Raw genomic sequence first — 16,663 nt, forward strand, 5'->3', positions numbered from 1 at the left:
CTTTGTTATGTCATTATTAATGAAGCAGATGAAAGCGCTGGAGTTGATTTGAGGGGGGGGTGCTTGTATGTGGAAAATTGCAGACAATATGTGGTCAAAGGAGCTTTCTGTATAACGGATCCCATAGTTGTACTAAGTTAGCAGGGTTCCAGTTATTAGTCTACTGTATATCTGGTTGGTGGGCCCTGCCAATAAGTAAAATGGAGGCCCAATAGTAAAAAAACATGCGCTTACACACACTCCCATGCCACAGATCCAATTGGCTTCTCCTCAAGAAGCTAAAATTGCACAATCCATCCAAACCCCACCCTTTGTGCTAATGTCTGGCCTGTTTTGAAAGTTTGTATTGGTTTGGTTACAGCCCTTGTGTAAATTTGCCCTGTGCTAGTAAATGAGCCCTACTATGTTTTTCTTTTATTATGACTAAGGAAAAGATCAGAGATTTTTATGCAATTCATTTATGCTTTGCCATGTCCTTTCTTTCCGTACTTGCCGTACCCTCTGTTGTCATATTTGTTACTTTTCATGTCTCCTCTATCCTATACATTGTGTTGCATGCTCATCCTACTGCCATATCCTCATTTTTCATCTTTTCCTGCCATGTCCTCACATTCTTGCTGTCTTGCCCCATATCACCACTTCTCTTACTCACTCTCCTTCCATGTCCACCACTACTACTCACTTACTCACCGTGTACTTCTCATACTTTCCTGTGATATGCTCTCACTATCCATTCTTGCTGTCTTGCCATATCATCACTCGTCACTATCCTATATCTTTTCCTTCTATACCCACTATCCTGCGCTTGCTTTTCTTATTAGGTGTGCTGCAATGTTCTCCAGTCTGATGCCCCCTGTCCTTCCACTATTACTCTTCTTCTACCCACTTAGCCACTATGTCTTTGCTTCACATACTCTCTTTCTGAACAGGCCATACTTCTTATATTCACCATCCTTCCATAAATTCATTTTTACCCCCCTCCCATATTCTCACTTCTCATAACCTTGGCCCTACCATGCCCTTGGTTCTCATCCTCACTTCTACTCATTTATCATATTCTCACACACTTGGTTCTCATCCTCGCTTGTGTCTACTAATTTCTCATACTCTCTTACGCTTGGTTCTCATCCTCACTTGTCTCTTCTGATTTCTCATACGCTGTCTTGCTTTGTTGACTACACCGTATACTTGCATTCCTCAATGTAGGCATTTTTGTGCTTACTCCCTTTCTTTGGCTCACTATCTTTCCTTTTGGCCATGCTAATGCTCATTCATAATCTTATTTAATTGTACAGGTAGACTTCCTTCTTTTGGGTGGAGATCTTTTCCATGACAACAAACCCTCCAGAAGGACCCTCCACATTTGTTTAGAACAGTTGAGGAAGTATTGCATGGGCGATCGTCCAATTGAGTTTGAGGTTCTGAGTGACCAGTCTGTAAATTTTGGCTATAGCAAGTAAGTATCGATATACATTGAATATTTTGGGTAAATAAACACTACTTTCATTTTTCCATTCTTCTAATTTAATGTATCATATGTGATAGGGCATATTTAGTACAATGTACTTAGTTGAAGATGTAAGCACACATTATAGGAAGCCTTTGGAAGTCATCCAGTCAACTGATTTGAGTTTTCAGGCTGTGCTATGTGTGCAGCATGAGGCATGCGAATACCTTCTGTTTTTAGAAAGCATTATATTGTAAATACTGAGACCTGCACCAACAACAGAGACATTCTGTGGATGTACTATAAGGGGTATGCCATGCATTCCAAGGATTATTGCACATCATTCCAGAGCAAAATACACCTTTTTATACATTTGCTCTTTTTTGCCCAGAATACAACACAATACATTATACTTAATTAGCTTTAAAGGTACCTATTAATAAAAAAAGTCTGATTGGAGTGTAGTAGGTAATATAAGAGAATTTTAATGCAAATAGTCCTCCCTCTGGGGATCATATTTAGATTTGCAGAACAGTTTTAATAACTTGCAGAGAAGCAACTATGCTTATGAGTACTTGGTACATTACACTTTTCACACATTATTACTCTTTCATAGATTTCCTTGGGTGAATTACCAGGATAACAATCTGAATATTTCTCTGCCAGTCTTCAGTGTGCATGGAAACCACGATGACCCAACAGGGGTAAATTATCTTCATAAAACTGTTATGATGTTGATGATGAATTATTAACTCATTAGCTAGACTTCAGCATGCTTATATGGAGAAACTCTTAATGAGCAGCAAATGTGGGCAAGTTATAAAAAAAAGGTCTGTTTTCAACTTTTAATAAATTAGATCCCAAATGTCGTCATAACATAATCAGCAGAAGAATTTTGAAAGCCCTTAACTTCCATTGAGTCTGTTGCAAGATTGATATAAACCTATATAAATATATGGTAGCTAAAAGAATTCGATGTAAGCATTTGATGTACTGTTAAAGACCACGGTACATGCAGCTTGAAACATTTCATGCATCATCTATCTGAATATATTTTTTGCTTTTCCTTCCATTAACAGGCAGATGCTCTTTGCGCTTTGGATATTTTAAGCAGCGCTGGGCTCGTGAATCACTTTGGACGTGCTACATCTGTAGAAAAGATAGACATTAGCCCTGTATTGCTGCAGAAGGGCCACTCAAAGATCGCTCTGTATGGACTCGGTAAGGGACTATGGTAAATTAGTTCCATATTTGATAAGAAACGCGTTTAGTAAAGATGCTCTGTTCTGTCAGTGCTGATTGCTGCAGTTTGCCATCTTACCATTGAAGGTTCTGCCCATTCAGAAGTAAAATGTGCAGTATCTCGTTGCTAATTGCACTCATTATGAAGATTATCCTGCCTCTCATAATAGTCCAGTTGATTTGACTTATTACTAAAGATACACACTTTTAAGGGCAGATATAAGGTTGAATTTCGAATTTATGTGAATTTTTTTTATTCTAATAAATTCGAATATACTCAGAACTGGGAGGTTATTAAAAGGAGAAGCAAAGGCTAAAATTAATTAAGGTTTACCAGAAATTCACCAGTTAACCCTCAAAGTAATGCTGCTCTGAGTCCTCTGTGAAAGAAACCCAGCACGTCTTTCCTTCTATTATGTACACATGGAGTTCTGTATCAGACTTCCTGTTTTAAGCTTAAACCACCAGGGCTAGGGCTTGAGCATGCTCAGTTTGCGTCTCTCTCCCTTTTTCCCTTCCCTTCTTCCCTTCCTGCTGTAATCTGAGCCCAGAGCTATGAGTGAGCAGGGAGAGACTCCGGCAGGAATGTCACACCAAGCTAATATGGCAGCTGCTATCCCAAACAGAGAGAGCTTCTAAAGCGGTTTACTCAGGTAGGGTAAGAATAAATATAGTGTTATAGCTTGCACTATTGTGGCTAATCTATTGGCAATACTGCTTCGGTAGCTTTCCTTCTCTTTTAAGAAAAAATTTGAGCATCTTTTATTCAATCGAATAGTCACGACCCGAAAATTAGAATCGAGTTTTCCCTCTGAAAAAAACTCAAAGGCAATTAACATATTCAGATAGTTCAACAGACCTCTGTCATTGACTTGTAAATGAACTCGGCAGGTTTTAGGTGGCAAATATTCAAATTAAAACTGTTTCCATGGACTAGGTGTGATAAATCTCACATTCAAATTTACATTCAAATTGGGGGATTACAATTCAAATGTGTAAAATTTGAATTTACTATCTGCCCCATTATGTATCAGAATTTGCTTTTACTCTGTAGTACTTTCTACCTTGTGATTAAGTAACAATCCATATTGACGGCAATAAACTCCTGAGTTGTTGTCTGATATTGAAAAGTTTTTAAGTTGCTTTAAGACATGGCGATGAAAAAGGAGAAGCTTCTATCCGGAAACCGTCAAGCTCCAGCAATGCTGAATAATACGTTTCATATCTGTATAACGTCTAAATAATAGTTATCTATTATGCATGTTATCAAAAGGTTCACAAATTCACTCATTCCTTTAAAGGTGACCACATGCTTCTGGTCTTTATACTGACTGGCTTTGGCTCTTCTTATGCTTCATCCACAGTACACTATGCCCCCAAGCTCACACCGAGAGGAAAGCTTATGCAGAGGATTTCTGTTGAGTGTTTATTCAGGATTGAGATATGTTAAGGCTTTATATATACTTCATAGGAATGAGTAGCTACCCTAGTGTGAAGTGGTTTTAGTCAAATAAGTCAAAACATTAGAAATTCATTTCTGCAAACTTTTCTTTCTTACTTACACTGTAGCATTGAGGGAAACTTTTAGGGCAAGGCCAGATGTGGTGTTTTTACGTTGCGTTTTTAAAAAAGCTCCGTCGGGCGTAAATACGCATAAACCGCACTACCACTGAAACTAATAGGAAAACGCACTATTGCAATTCTCACAGTGCGCTTGCAAGCTGAAATCCGCCATGGGACGCCACTATTGATGTTTTTCAGCAGAAACGCCAATACGTCAAGAAATTACCAAATCGATTGACTCTATGGGATCTGCACGTTTGAAACCACACTTTATGTAAATACGCAGCATTTTTTCAATATGGCGTACAAATTCTTGGGAGATAAATGATGCATATATATGTTTTTACGGCGTATTAGGCCGGTGACATAATTACGTTGCGTATTGATGATCATTCCTGCTCATTTTGCATGTAAATACCTTTTCTATTTCTAGCCAGTGGAATTATGGGGAATGAGAACAATGAGAAGTGCTTGTTGGGAAAAGAAACCTACGTGCTGTAAAACGCATGTTTTTTTTTTTTTTTTGGAAAAAACTGCACCAGTCCAGAGGAAAAACGAGCGGCTATTTTTTTTACCCTTACTCAGGCCACCGACTGACACTCTGCATATATGCAGTAGAGTACAAATATGGGATCCGTTATCCAGAAACTCATCTAGAAAGCTGTGAATTATGGGAAGGCCAGCTCTCATAGACTCCATTATAATTAAATAATTCTAATTTTTAAAAATGATTTCCTTTTACTCTGTAATAATGAAACAGCAGCTTGTACCCAACAGTAGCTTGATCCCAACTAAGATATTATTAATCCTTATTGGAGGCAAAACAATCCTATTTGGTTGAATTAATTTTTAAATGTTTTTTTTAGACTAGAGATATGGAGATCCAAATTAAGGAAAGATACTTTATCTGGAAAACCCCAGGTTCTAAGCATTATGGATAACAGGTGCCATATCTGTATAATGCTACATCCCCTAGTAAAATATCCTTTCCTTGACCTTTAAATAAGTGATAGTGACACCCAGAGAGGGATGCACTGAATCCACTTTTTTGGATTCTGCTAAATACCAAAACCTCCACAAAGGATTTGGCAGGATCTAAACTTTAATTTGTATATGCAAATTAGTCATATACCTGGAAAAAAATGAAGTCTTACGTGTCCTTTCCTTGTCATGTGGTGTAAAGTCACATGATTTCAGATTTGCTTTGGCCAGGCATTTGGATTCGGCTGAATCTGGATCCTGACAAAAAAGGCTTGTATTCAGCCTAATCCTGAACCGTATTCCTAATGAAAATGAAATCAATACATAAGTAGGGATACATTGGAAGCACTCATGCACATAACAAATAGTGGTACATACAACAAATTCTGTGTGAAAACTTTCTCTCTTTATTAGAGGGGAAGTGGATCACCTAGAAGTGCTATTAAAGAAGAAAAGACCGATGTAACAGTATGGGACCTGTTATCCAGAATTCTCAGGACCCGGGGTTTTTAAGAATATGGGATCTCTCCGTAATTTAGATCTCCATACCTTAAATCTACTGAAAAATAACTTCAGCCTTAAATAAACCCAATAGGATTGTTTTACCTCCAGTAAGGATGAATTATATTTTATTTGGGCTCAAGTACAAGAGCGGAGAAAAAATAAATCATTTTTAAAAATGTAAGTTATATGCTTATAATACACAAAAGCCATGAATATCCTGTAAATTATATCCTTATAAACGGTGAGTAGTGATGTCATCAGTTATAAACGGTGAGTAGCGATGTCATTTGTGTCACATGACTCACTAAAATTTGTGTATTATAATAAATAAAGTACCCCCAGTTGTAAAATATGAGGATATTAGAAGTTACCTCGGAGTTCCATGACCTGTATAAAAACACTCGGCCTTCGGCCTCGTGTTTTTATATGGTCATGAAACTCCTCGGTAACTAATAATATCCTTATATTTTACAAGAGGGGGTACTTTATTCACTATATAATACACAACAGCCATGAATATCTTGTAAATTATATACTTATAAACTGTGAGTTCTGATGTCATCAGTTATAAACGGTGAGTTCTGATGTCATTTCTGTCACATGACTCACTGAAATTTGTGTATTATAATAAATAAAGTACCCCCAGTTGTAAAATATGAGGATATTAGAAGTTACCTCGGAGTTACATGACCTGTATAAAAACACTCGGCCTTCGGCCTCGTGTTTTTATATGGTCATGAAACTCCTCGGTAACTTATAATATCCTTATATTTTACAAGAGGGGGTACTTTATTCACTATATAATACACAAAAGCCACGAATATCTTGTAAATTATATCCGTATTAACGGCTCTAAGTGATGTCATCAGTTATAAACAGAGCTTAGTGATTTTTGTCACATGACTCACTAAAACTTGTGTATTATAATAAATAAAGTACTCCTTCTTGGAAAATAAGAGGATATTAGAAGTCACCTCAGAGTTCTATGACCTGGCCTTCAGCCTCGTGCTTTTATATGGTCATGGAACTCCTTGGTCACTTATAATATCCTTATATTTTACAAAAGGGGGTTCTTTATTTACTATATAATGGAGTCTGTGGGAGATGAACTTTCTATTTTTCGGAGATTTCTGGATGGGATAATGTATCCCATACTTGTACCAAGGTTTCATACAGAATTCAAGCAATTAGCAGAGTGCAGTTGATTGAGATAAAATAGAAGTGCAAAATATTTACTACTGGAGTAATACCACAATTGCCTTCCTCTTTGCATTTTTGTTTTTAATAATATTTCCTAGTTGGCTAGTAAAGGTGCTCCAGCATCACAGGCCAAAGGCTGATTTCTGGGCACAGGTGCTAGAATGGATGGAAAATTGAATTTGCCATATTGACGATATTCACAAGGTTCTTGCAACCATTTATGCTCCTTTACAACTTGTGCCAAGCACTATAGCATCTCTTCAGCCTGCTTTGAGGATTAATGGCAAGTGCACGCATAACCGCAGAGGAACCCTGAAATTGCCATAAACTTGGACCTACGGGATTAGCAGGGGTGGCAAAAAAACACTTTTGGTAACTTCAATGGCCACAATTCTGATGTTTAAATTGGAATTCTGGCACTTCTAGTGGAGAGAGCACTTTTGCTCTCTTGGCACTAGTCATGTGCCCCCCCCTTGACTCATCCAACAGAAAATAACGGGGGGGGGGGAGCAGGTGGCATCGGCTTAAATTGGCACTGATCTCTGAAATGCCCCGGGCAGTCAGAAGTTATTACAGTGTTTGGGTTGCAGTGTCCATTGCCAGTTATAGGAAAGTGTTTCCCACAAAGTGACAGCTGTGTTTTAAATTAGAAGGAACGGCTAAAATTAAGGAATCTTTATCAGAAAGGTGCATGTAAATACACTGAGCCCTCTGTCAAAAAAAACACAGCATTTCTTTCCTTCTATTGTGTACACATGGGCTTCTGTATCAGACTTCCTATTTTCAGCATAAACCTCCAGGGATAGGGCTTGAGCATGCTCAGTTTGCTCCTCTCTCCGCCCCCTTTCCATCCTCCTTCCCTCCGGTCTGTAATCTGAGTCCTGAGCTGTGAGTGAGCAGGGAGAGACTCAGGCAGGATGTCACACCAAGCTAATATGGCAGATGCTTTCCTAAACAAACGGAGAGAGCTTCTAGGTATAGTAAAGCATTCTACAGAATAAATATAGAATAAATATAGTGTTATAGCTTGCACTATTGTGGCTAATCTATTGGCAATAAACTGCTTCAGTAGCTTTCCATCGCCTTTAAGTATGGGGGGGGCAGCACAGGAGATTGAAAAATAAAACAAAGAAGAGCCATTTGGGGACAGGAGCATTTATTATAAAAAAAACAAAACAACAAAAAACATTGTCAGTCGTATTCATATCAGTATCACTTTCAGGATATTAAATTAGTAAGTGCAAGGATGATTGGAATTAGCCCTTTGAATGCATGAAGCCAGTTTATTACTTAAATACTAATTAAGGGGCATTTTACAGAAAATATGTGCAGCATGTAACAAGAAGAATCGCACAAAAGGTGGAGGTTGTGTGTAGAGGTGAAGCTCAATTATACAGCTTGTCTCAAAGAGCGGACTGTGGTTCCATTAGCCCCTAATGGGGTCGCCTAGGGATTTTTTTAAAAGATAAAACCACGATGGATGTTTTTGGTAAAACTATCTGCTAATTGCCTTTTTATTTTTTCTGCCATCGGATTCCTTGAATTTGCATAACATTTTACAAAGGAACTGTATAATAAAAGATTTCCATAATTCCATTAAATTAAACGAATGATACCAATCTATTGCAAAATGTCAAGTATATTTTGATATATGTAGCAAAGCACGACACCGTGCACTCAAGGCACCGTGTCCTAAAGAGAAGTGCCGAATCCCGGCTAAATTATTTCTTCAGTAACTATGTTTATTCATGCAAAAGTGAACTTGCCCTTTATTTCCATTGCTTTGAAAACTCACCATTTCATTTATTCGTCCTAAAAAATGTGTCCTTAGAATTAAATTTGATTGTCTGGCCTTAAAGGGCACCTATCACAGTCAAAATCAAACACATAATAACAATCTGACCAGTACAACATACACATGTTTAATCAAATTACATATATAGTTTTTTGAGAAAAACTGCAGCTTTTAAAAAATCCCTTACTTTGTCAAATGGGTTCTTTCACTGAGGGAGGCCATACTGAGACTATAACAGAGACTGTAATATGCAAATTTCAGGAGTATGCTCAGATTGTAACACTGCTTTGAGTATTCTACACAGAATGCTTTGTTTTAGTAAACTCCTACACTAGAAGTATCAGGAGATTTCCCTATCTTGTCCCCTGCTAGTGATGTTATTATGTAAATGAAGGGCACACACTAACTTCCAGCAGGTGGCAGCACTACTGAACAGCAGCTAACACAGAGGTTTGGCTGATTTGAAAATAGCTTAGAAGGTTGATAAGCAACAAGGAATTTCAACTGAACATGTGCTAGAATTCAGAGCTGCAGTTGGCTGGGAAGATATAGGTAGGAGGAGCCAGTGAATTCCAAGATGTCTGCCTCAGCTAGAACTGCAGTGGAGATAGGGGAGATCTTGCAGAAGGAATAGTGAGCTGATGATTTACATTATACAAACAATTCTAACTGTTTTAAAAATCGGATTTCTTGAACTTTCACATAGTGTATTTACTTAGGAAATTATTTTAGTTATGATAGGTGCCCTTTAAGTGCTTAAATTCATTCAAATTTCACAATTCCCCAAGCTTTCCTTTAGCTTTATGCTTATGTATTTACTTTTTATGCTTTCTTTACAGTTGTTGGTTGCTCATGTAACAGTGATGTTGTTCTCGGTTTAAAGGGGGCTGTTCACCTTTAATTTAACTTGTAGTAGTATGTAGAGAGTGATTTTCTGAGACAATTTGCAATTGGTTGTCATGTTTTATTATTTGTGTTTTTTGAGTTATTTAGCTTTTTATTCAGCAGCTCTCCAGTTTACAATGTTAGCAATCTGGTTGCCCGGGTCCAACTTATCTTAGCAACCACACAGTGATTTGTATAAGACACTGGAATATTACATAGTTACATAGTTAAATTGGGTTGAAAAAAGACAAAGTCCATCAAGTTCAACCCCTCCAAATGAAAACCCAGCATCCATACACACACCCCTCCCTACTTTTAATTAAATTCTATATACCCATACCTATACTAACTATAGAGCTTAGTATCACAATAGCCTTTGATATTATGTCTGTCAAAAAATCATCCAAGCCATTCTTATAGTCATTAACTGAATCAGCATCACAACATCACCCGGCAGTGCATTCCACAACCTCACTGTCCTGACTGTGAAGAACCCTCTACGTTGCTTCAAATGAAAGTTATTTTCTTCTTGTCTAAAGGGGTGGCCTCTGGTACGGTGATCCACTTTATGGGTAAAAAGGTCCCCTGCCATTTGTCTATAATGTCCTCTAATGTACTTGTAAAGTTTAATCATGTCCCCTCGCAAGAGATTTTTTTCCAGAGAAAACAACCCCAACCTTGACAGTCTCCCCTCATAATTTAAGTATTCCAACCCCCTAACCAATTTAGTTGCACTTAGTTTCTGCACTCTCTCCAGTTCATTTATATCCCTCTTAAGGACTGGAGTCCAAAACTGCACTGCATACTCCAGATGAGGCCTCACCAGGGACCTATAAAGAGGCAGAATTATGTTTTCATCCCTTGAGTTAATGCCCTTTTTATGCAAGACAGAACTTTATTTGCTTTAGTAGCCACAGAATGACACTGCCCAGAATTAGACAACGTGTTATCTACAAAAACCCCTAGATCCTACTCATGTAAGGAAACTCCCAACACACTGCCATTTAGTGTATAACTTGCATTTATATTATTTTTGCCAAAGTGCATAACCTGCATTTATCAACATTGAACCTCATTTTCCAGTTTGCTGCCCAGTTCTCCAACTTAGACAAATCACTGTGCAAAGTGGCAGCATCCTGCATGGAACCTATAGTTCTGCACAATTTAGTATCATCTGCAAAAATAGAAACAGTACTTTCAATGCCCACCTCCAGGTCATTAATAAACAAGTTTAAAAGCAAGGGACCTAGTACAGAGCCCTGCGGTACTCCACTAACAACACTGGTCCAATTAGAAAATGTTCCATTTACCACCACTCTTTGTAGTCTATCTTTTAGCCAGTTCTCTATCCAGGTACAAATACTATGTTCCAGGCCAACATTCCTGCTGAGTCTTCTAGCAGACTGCTGCATAGTAAGAAACAAATGGAAATGCCTTTTAGAAATATCTAACATTTTGCTGGAGGTTAGTGTGTCCCTTTTCTTTGGTTCTACAAACCAGTCAGTTCCCTGCTGCAAAAAGTCCTTATAATAAACTTAAATTCTTAAAACCAAAAATTTGGTTGCACTGATTTAAATCCAAGCGTGGGACAGTTTCGATCTTGTTAGATCTCATCAGTGCCAAGATATTGTTTCTGAAGTGTAGGAATTGGGCAGTAACCAAAAACAGAGGTTATAAGGATGGATAAGGGGGTTATTTATTAAAATCCAAATGTTAAAATCTCGAAAAGTTTCACTAGAAAACTCTTTTTAGAAGAAAAAAAATTCTTGATTTTTTAAATATTTATTATGCTCCAATGCTGCAAAAAGCCTGAATTTGAAAATCCATCTCAGTCTTGTTGCGGTCCTATACACGTCAAAGGGATAAGAATCTCAATTTGATGTTTTTTTGGTCTGTGCTGGGTTAAGCCTGAAAATCTAATTTTTTGGGCGGGTTTCGAGGCAAAAACTCAAGAGCGATATGGGAAAAAAAGCCCCAAAATTAGAGCGATTCCTATTTTTGCTTAATTTTGTCGAGTTTTTCCACGATCTGGTTAAATTTTGTTTTTTTTATTGATAAGCTAAAATCGGACATGGGAGTTTAGTTGTAATTTTTTTTTTTAATAAAATATGAGCTAAATTATGATTTTTATGCAATCTTCTTGTTCAACCCACTGAATTAAAGCTGAACGTCTGCAGTTCAACTGCATCTGACTTGTTTCATTTAAAATTCATTGTGGTAATGTACAGAACCAAAATTAGAAAAAAAAGTTGTCTCTGTCCAAAGATTTATGGACCTAACTGTATCTGCTTCTGTTTTGATTTAATATTTCTTATGAAAATTACAACACTGATTTGTAAGCAATCCGTTGCAATGCTACTGCGGTATGTCAGGGTTAGTGGATGAGTTATTTGTGCTGACTGTTCATGAGGCTGAGATTCAATTGAGCCACAGGTATCTTCAGGATCACACCCTGTAATACAAAGTAACCGTTGTGCTGTAGTTGCTGGACCCCCAGGGAACTCTGGGTATTTCATTATTTGCTGTTGTTTTCTCTGCATCTAGGTTAATGCAAACTGTCAGTTTATCACACCAGTGTGAGGCCATTGCACCTACTGTCAGTATCTATGTATTGATGTCACTTTGCTGTGTCTGCTTCCTTTAATGTCCATACTAATTGACGTCTTGCTTATTTATTGCAGGGTCCATACCTGATGAGCGACTGTATCGAATGTTTGTTAATAAACAAGTCATGATGCTGCGCCCTCGAGAGGATGAGTCCAGCTGGTTTAACTTGTTTGTTATCCATCAGAACAGGTATGGGAATGTTCTAGACGTCCATTGTAGGAGATAGTTTCTCTCTGCACATTGGTAGGGTCTAGAACAGGGATCATACATTATGGGAGTGCTCCAATAGATGAATTGGAGGGCAATTTTCAGTTTCTGTAGAAGTAGCTGCTCCTGCTGATGTGAATAATACAGGATACAGATACAAAAATACTTCATGTACATTGCTGAGCATTTTTAGGGAAACAGTAAGGGGGTTATTTACTAAAATGATAATTTAGCTCATATATTATTAAATAAAAATCACAACTAAACTCCCATGTCCGATTTTAGCTTATCAATAAAAAAAAACTCGATTTAACCGGATCGTGGAAAAACTCAACAAAATCGAGCAAAAACAGGAATCACTCTAATTTTTGGGGGTTTTTTCCCCTGAATTGCTCACGAGTTTTTGCCTGAAAACCCCAAAGATGTCAGGCTAAGCCCAGCACAGACCATGAAAGCATCAAATTGAGATTCTTCTCCCATTGACTTATATAGGACCTCGACAAGACTGAGATAGATCATCGAATACTGGCTTTTTGCAGCATCGGGGTATAATAAATATTTAAAAAATCAAGATTTTTTTTTTCTTCTAAAAGGAGTTTTCTAATGAAACCTTTCGAGATTTTAACATTTGAATTTTAATAAATAACCCCCTTATCCTTCAAAACAGGGTTATACCCTATGTTTGGTTACTGTCCAATTCCTACACTCCAGAAACAATATCTTGGCACTGATGAGATCTAACAAGATCGAAACTGTCCCACGCTTGGATTTCAATCAGTGCAACCGAATGTTTGGTTTTAAGAATTTAAGTTTATTATAAGAAGGTTTGTTTTTACTGCATTCATTGCATTGTGGAAAGGCATTTTTTTTGCTCCTTTTATCTCTCTATTTGGAAGATACATCAAAACCAGTGTTAGTGTTTCAAACTCCAGTGGCTGAGTCTTGCACCTTGGTTTTTGTAATTATGGGTGTCGCTCACTTGAGAGACTGTGGACTTTTTGCAGCAGGGAACTGACTGGTTTGTAGAACCAAAGGAAGGGGACACGCTCACCTCCAGCTTGTTTCTTGCTATGCAGCAGTCTGCTAGAAGACTCAGCAGGAAATAACGAGAACGTGTTAATTGATTCCCCACAGGCAGTTAATATCTCTCGTCTTAAATTTTACAAGACACCGAAGCACTGGAAATGGAAATGGAAATACTACAGCATTCAATTTAGCCTCATTTGTCTCTTTTAGGGGGCAACTAATGCCTACAATAAAAATTACTTGTATACATACATTCACAGGTGTATATTGTTTTATCATCATCTTATTATGATTAATTAAAGAGTGCCAGCAATTTCTGCAGCTCAATAAAATTGTATTGGAATAGATGAGAAGTGGGCTCTGGGGGTGGGCGAAGAAGCAGGAGATCAGGGGTTATTTGTTTTCTGTCTTTTTTTATGTGTATAATGCTTGATCTGGAAGCACACGACTTTGTTTTAGTTCAACAGTAGAATATGTTGGGGCTTTAAAGGGAACCTGACACCCTAAGAAATAATGCAAATCAATAGTTGAAGGGCTGGCACATACAGGACCACACTCCGTAGGTAGATGTAGTAAAAAAGTATTTATGTAAGCAAAAACATCACGAAAAAGGCCTAACGCGTTTCGTGCCTTAGGGGCACTTAGTCATAGGCTACAACTTAGTGCCCCTAAGGCACGAAACTCGTTAGGCCTTTTTGTAATGTTTTTTGCTTAAATAAATACTTTTTTACTACATCTACTTACGGAGTGTGGTCCGGTATGTGCCAGCCCTTCAACTATTGATTTGCATTATTTGCCTCCCTCAGCTGAGTGTCTGGGGCTTGAGCACCTGGACCCCTCTTCTTTTTGGGTAAGTCAAACCTAACTTACACTGCACTTCACACTGAATGCCTTCTTTCTCACAAACCCTAAGAAATAATTGTAAATTTTTTGCTTGGTTCAAGCCCAATTGGAGGACCAACCGTTTAAGGTCCTCCTCGCTTATACCATTGGTATTGACAGATGTGTGTGTACTAGGAGCAAACATGGCCCAACAGATTACATCCCGGAACAGTTTAAGGTCCCTCCTTGCTTTATACCAAGATTACAGATATTGAAATGAATTGACATATCAGCCACATATTCATGGTTCCAAGAATATTTAAAGGGCCGAATAAGATTTTACCTCCAAATCTCATTGTAACTTGACGATCTAGTTGAATTTTCAGGGGTATCTATAAGAGCAAATAGGTATTATCCTCAAATCTCAGCTGAGGTCCCATTGATGATGCTCAGCTAGACTTCAGTAAAAATATTGTTCTTTTGAGATCACCATTTTGTTTTTGGTATTGATAGATGTGGGGAGTAATATTTTTTTGAGTACCATGAACTATACCTTTATCTTGTACTAGGAGTAAACATGGCCCAACAAATTACATCCCGGAACAGTTTTTAGATGAGTTTTTGGATTTGGTTATTTGGGGTCACGAGCATGAGTGCAAAATCGCGCCAACAAGGAATGAACAGCAACTCTTCTACGTGTCCCAGCCTGGAAGTTCGGTGGCCACATCCCTTTCTCCAGGGGAGGCAGAAAAAAAGTAAGTTTGGGTCTAATGCTCTCTTTAATTTCAAAAAAGGACTACTAGGTTGTAAATGTCAATTCTTAAAGGGATTCTGTCATGATTTTTATGATGTAGTTTTTATTTCTAAATTACACCGTTTACAAATATTTCACTCTGCAATATAAAATTTCATTCCTGAACCAGCAAGTGTATTTTTTTTAATTGTAATATTGGTGTGTATGTGCATCTCAGGTCATTTTGCCTGGTCATGTGCTTTCAGAAAGAGCCAGCACTTTAGGATGGAACTTCTTTCTGACAGGCTGTTGTTTCTCCTACGCAATATAACTGAATGTGTCGCAGTGGGACCTGGATTTTTACTATTGAGTGTTGTTCTTAGATCTACCAGGCAGCTGTTATCTTGTCAGGGAGCTGCTATCTGGTTACCTTCCTATTTTTCTGTTGTTAGCCTGCTGGGGAGGGAGGAGATATCACTCGAACTTGCAGTACAGCAGTAAAGAGTGATTGAAGTTTATCAGAGCACAAGCCACATGACTGGACGACCTGGGTAACTGACAATATGTCTAGCCCCATGTTAGATTTCAAAATTAAATATAAAAAAACCTGTTTGTTCTTTTGAGAAATGGATTTCAGTGCAGAAGTCTGCTGGAGCAGCACTATTAACTGATGTGTTTTGTTTTTTTTAAAACAAAAAAAAATTTCCCATGACAGTATCCCTTTAGTAATATAATTCTTGACCTAACTCTCTAAATGTCGAGTGTAGCAGTAATCCTTTTATCTCCCTTTTGTGTAGGCTTGCAGGTCCTCACATAAGTCAGTTATTTTACTAAAGGCAGTTTTCAATGAGCTGCCTGGCTTTGAAACTGTTCAAGTGCTTCTAGGCTCTTTTATAATGCTGTATACGAAGCCTTTCCATATTGTAGAATACCTGTTATGGTAGTACCCATACGTTATAAACATGAATGCAATAACTATACAGTATATTTATTGAATGTCAATATAAACATTGATATGATAAAAAAATATTTACACAAAGGGGCACATTTACTAAGGGTGGAAGTGAATTTGGAATTTAAAAACTTCGAATTTTGAAGTAATTTTTTACAAAAGTTTTTCTCCAAAATGAATCAGTTAGTAGTGCTGCTCCAGCAGAATTCTGCAGTGAAATTCATTTCTCAAAAGAGCAAACAGATTTTTTTATATTCAATTTTGAAATCTGACATGGGGCTAGACATATTGTCAATTTCCCAGCTGCCCCAAGTCATGTGACTTGTGCTCTGATAAACTTCAATCACTCTTTACTGCTGTACTGCAAGTTGGAGTGATATCATCCCCCATCCTCCCCCCCCCCCCAGCAGCCAAACAAAAGAACAATGGGAAGGTAACCAGATAGCAGCTCCCTAACACAAGATAACAGCTGCCTGGTAGATCTAAAGGTGGCCATAGACTCAAAGATCCGCTCGTTTGGCGACATCGCCAAACGAGCGGATCTTTCCCCGATATACCACTAAACAGCATGACTTTATCGGGGGTAATTCGAACGTATGGCCGAACGATCGAATTACGATGCGCCAAGGGGCTCCGATGGGTCGGTCGGTTAAAAATCCAACCTTCCCGATCGATATCGTGGCCAGATATTGATCGGGA

The 16,663-nt window shown here is 38.0% G+C and overlaps 1 protein-coding gene across 2 annotated transcripts in view; it reads left to right on the forward strand.

Moving 5' to 3' along the window:
* mre11.L (MRE11 homolog, double strand break repair nuclease L homeolog) overlaps positions 1-16,663 on the forward strand; it is a 98,656-nt gene that overhangs the window by 16,701 nt on the left and 65,292 nt on the right. For both annotated transcript variants that reach the window (NM_001087506.1, XM_018244846.2), the window contains 5 exon segments: positions 1,296-1,456; positions 2,064-2,151; positions 2,527-2,668; positions 12,299-12,413; positions 14,849-15,034. In NM_001087506.1, coding sequence (NP_001080975.1) covers positions 1,296-1,456; positions 2,064-2,151; positions 2,527-2,668; positions 12,299-12,413; positions 14,849-15,034 — 692 coding nt within the window.

The sequence above is a fragment of the Xenopus laevis genome, chromosome 2L (assembly GCF_017654675.1).
Source record: "Xenopus laevis strain J_2021 chromosome 2L, Xenopus_laevis_v10.1, whole genome shotgun sequence".
NCBI classification, from domain to species: domain Eukaryota; kingdom Metazoa; phylum Chordata; class Amphibia; order Anura; family Pipidae; genus Xenopus; species Xenopus laevis.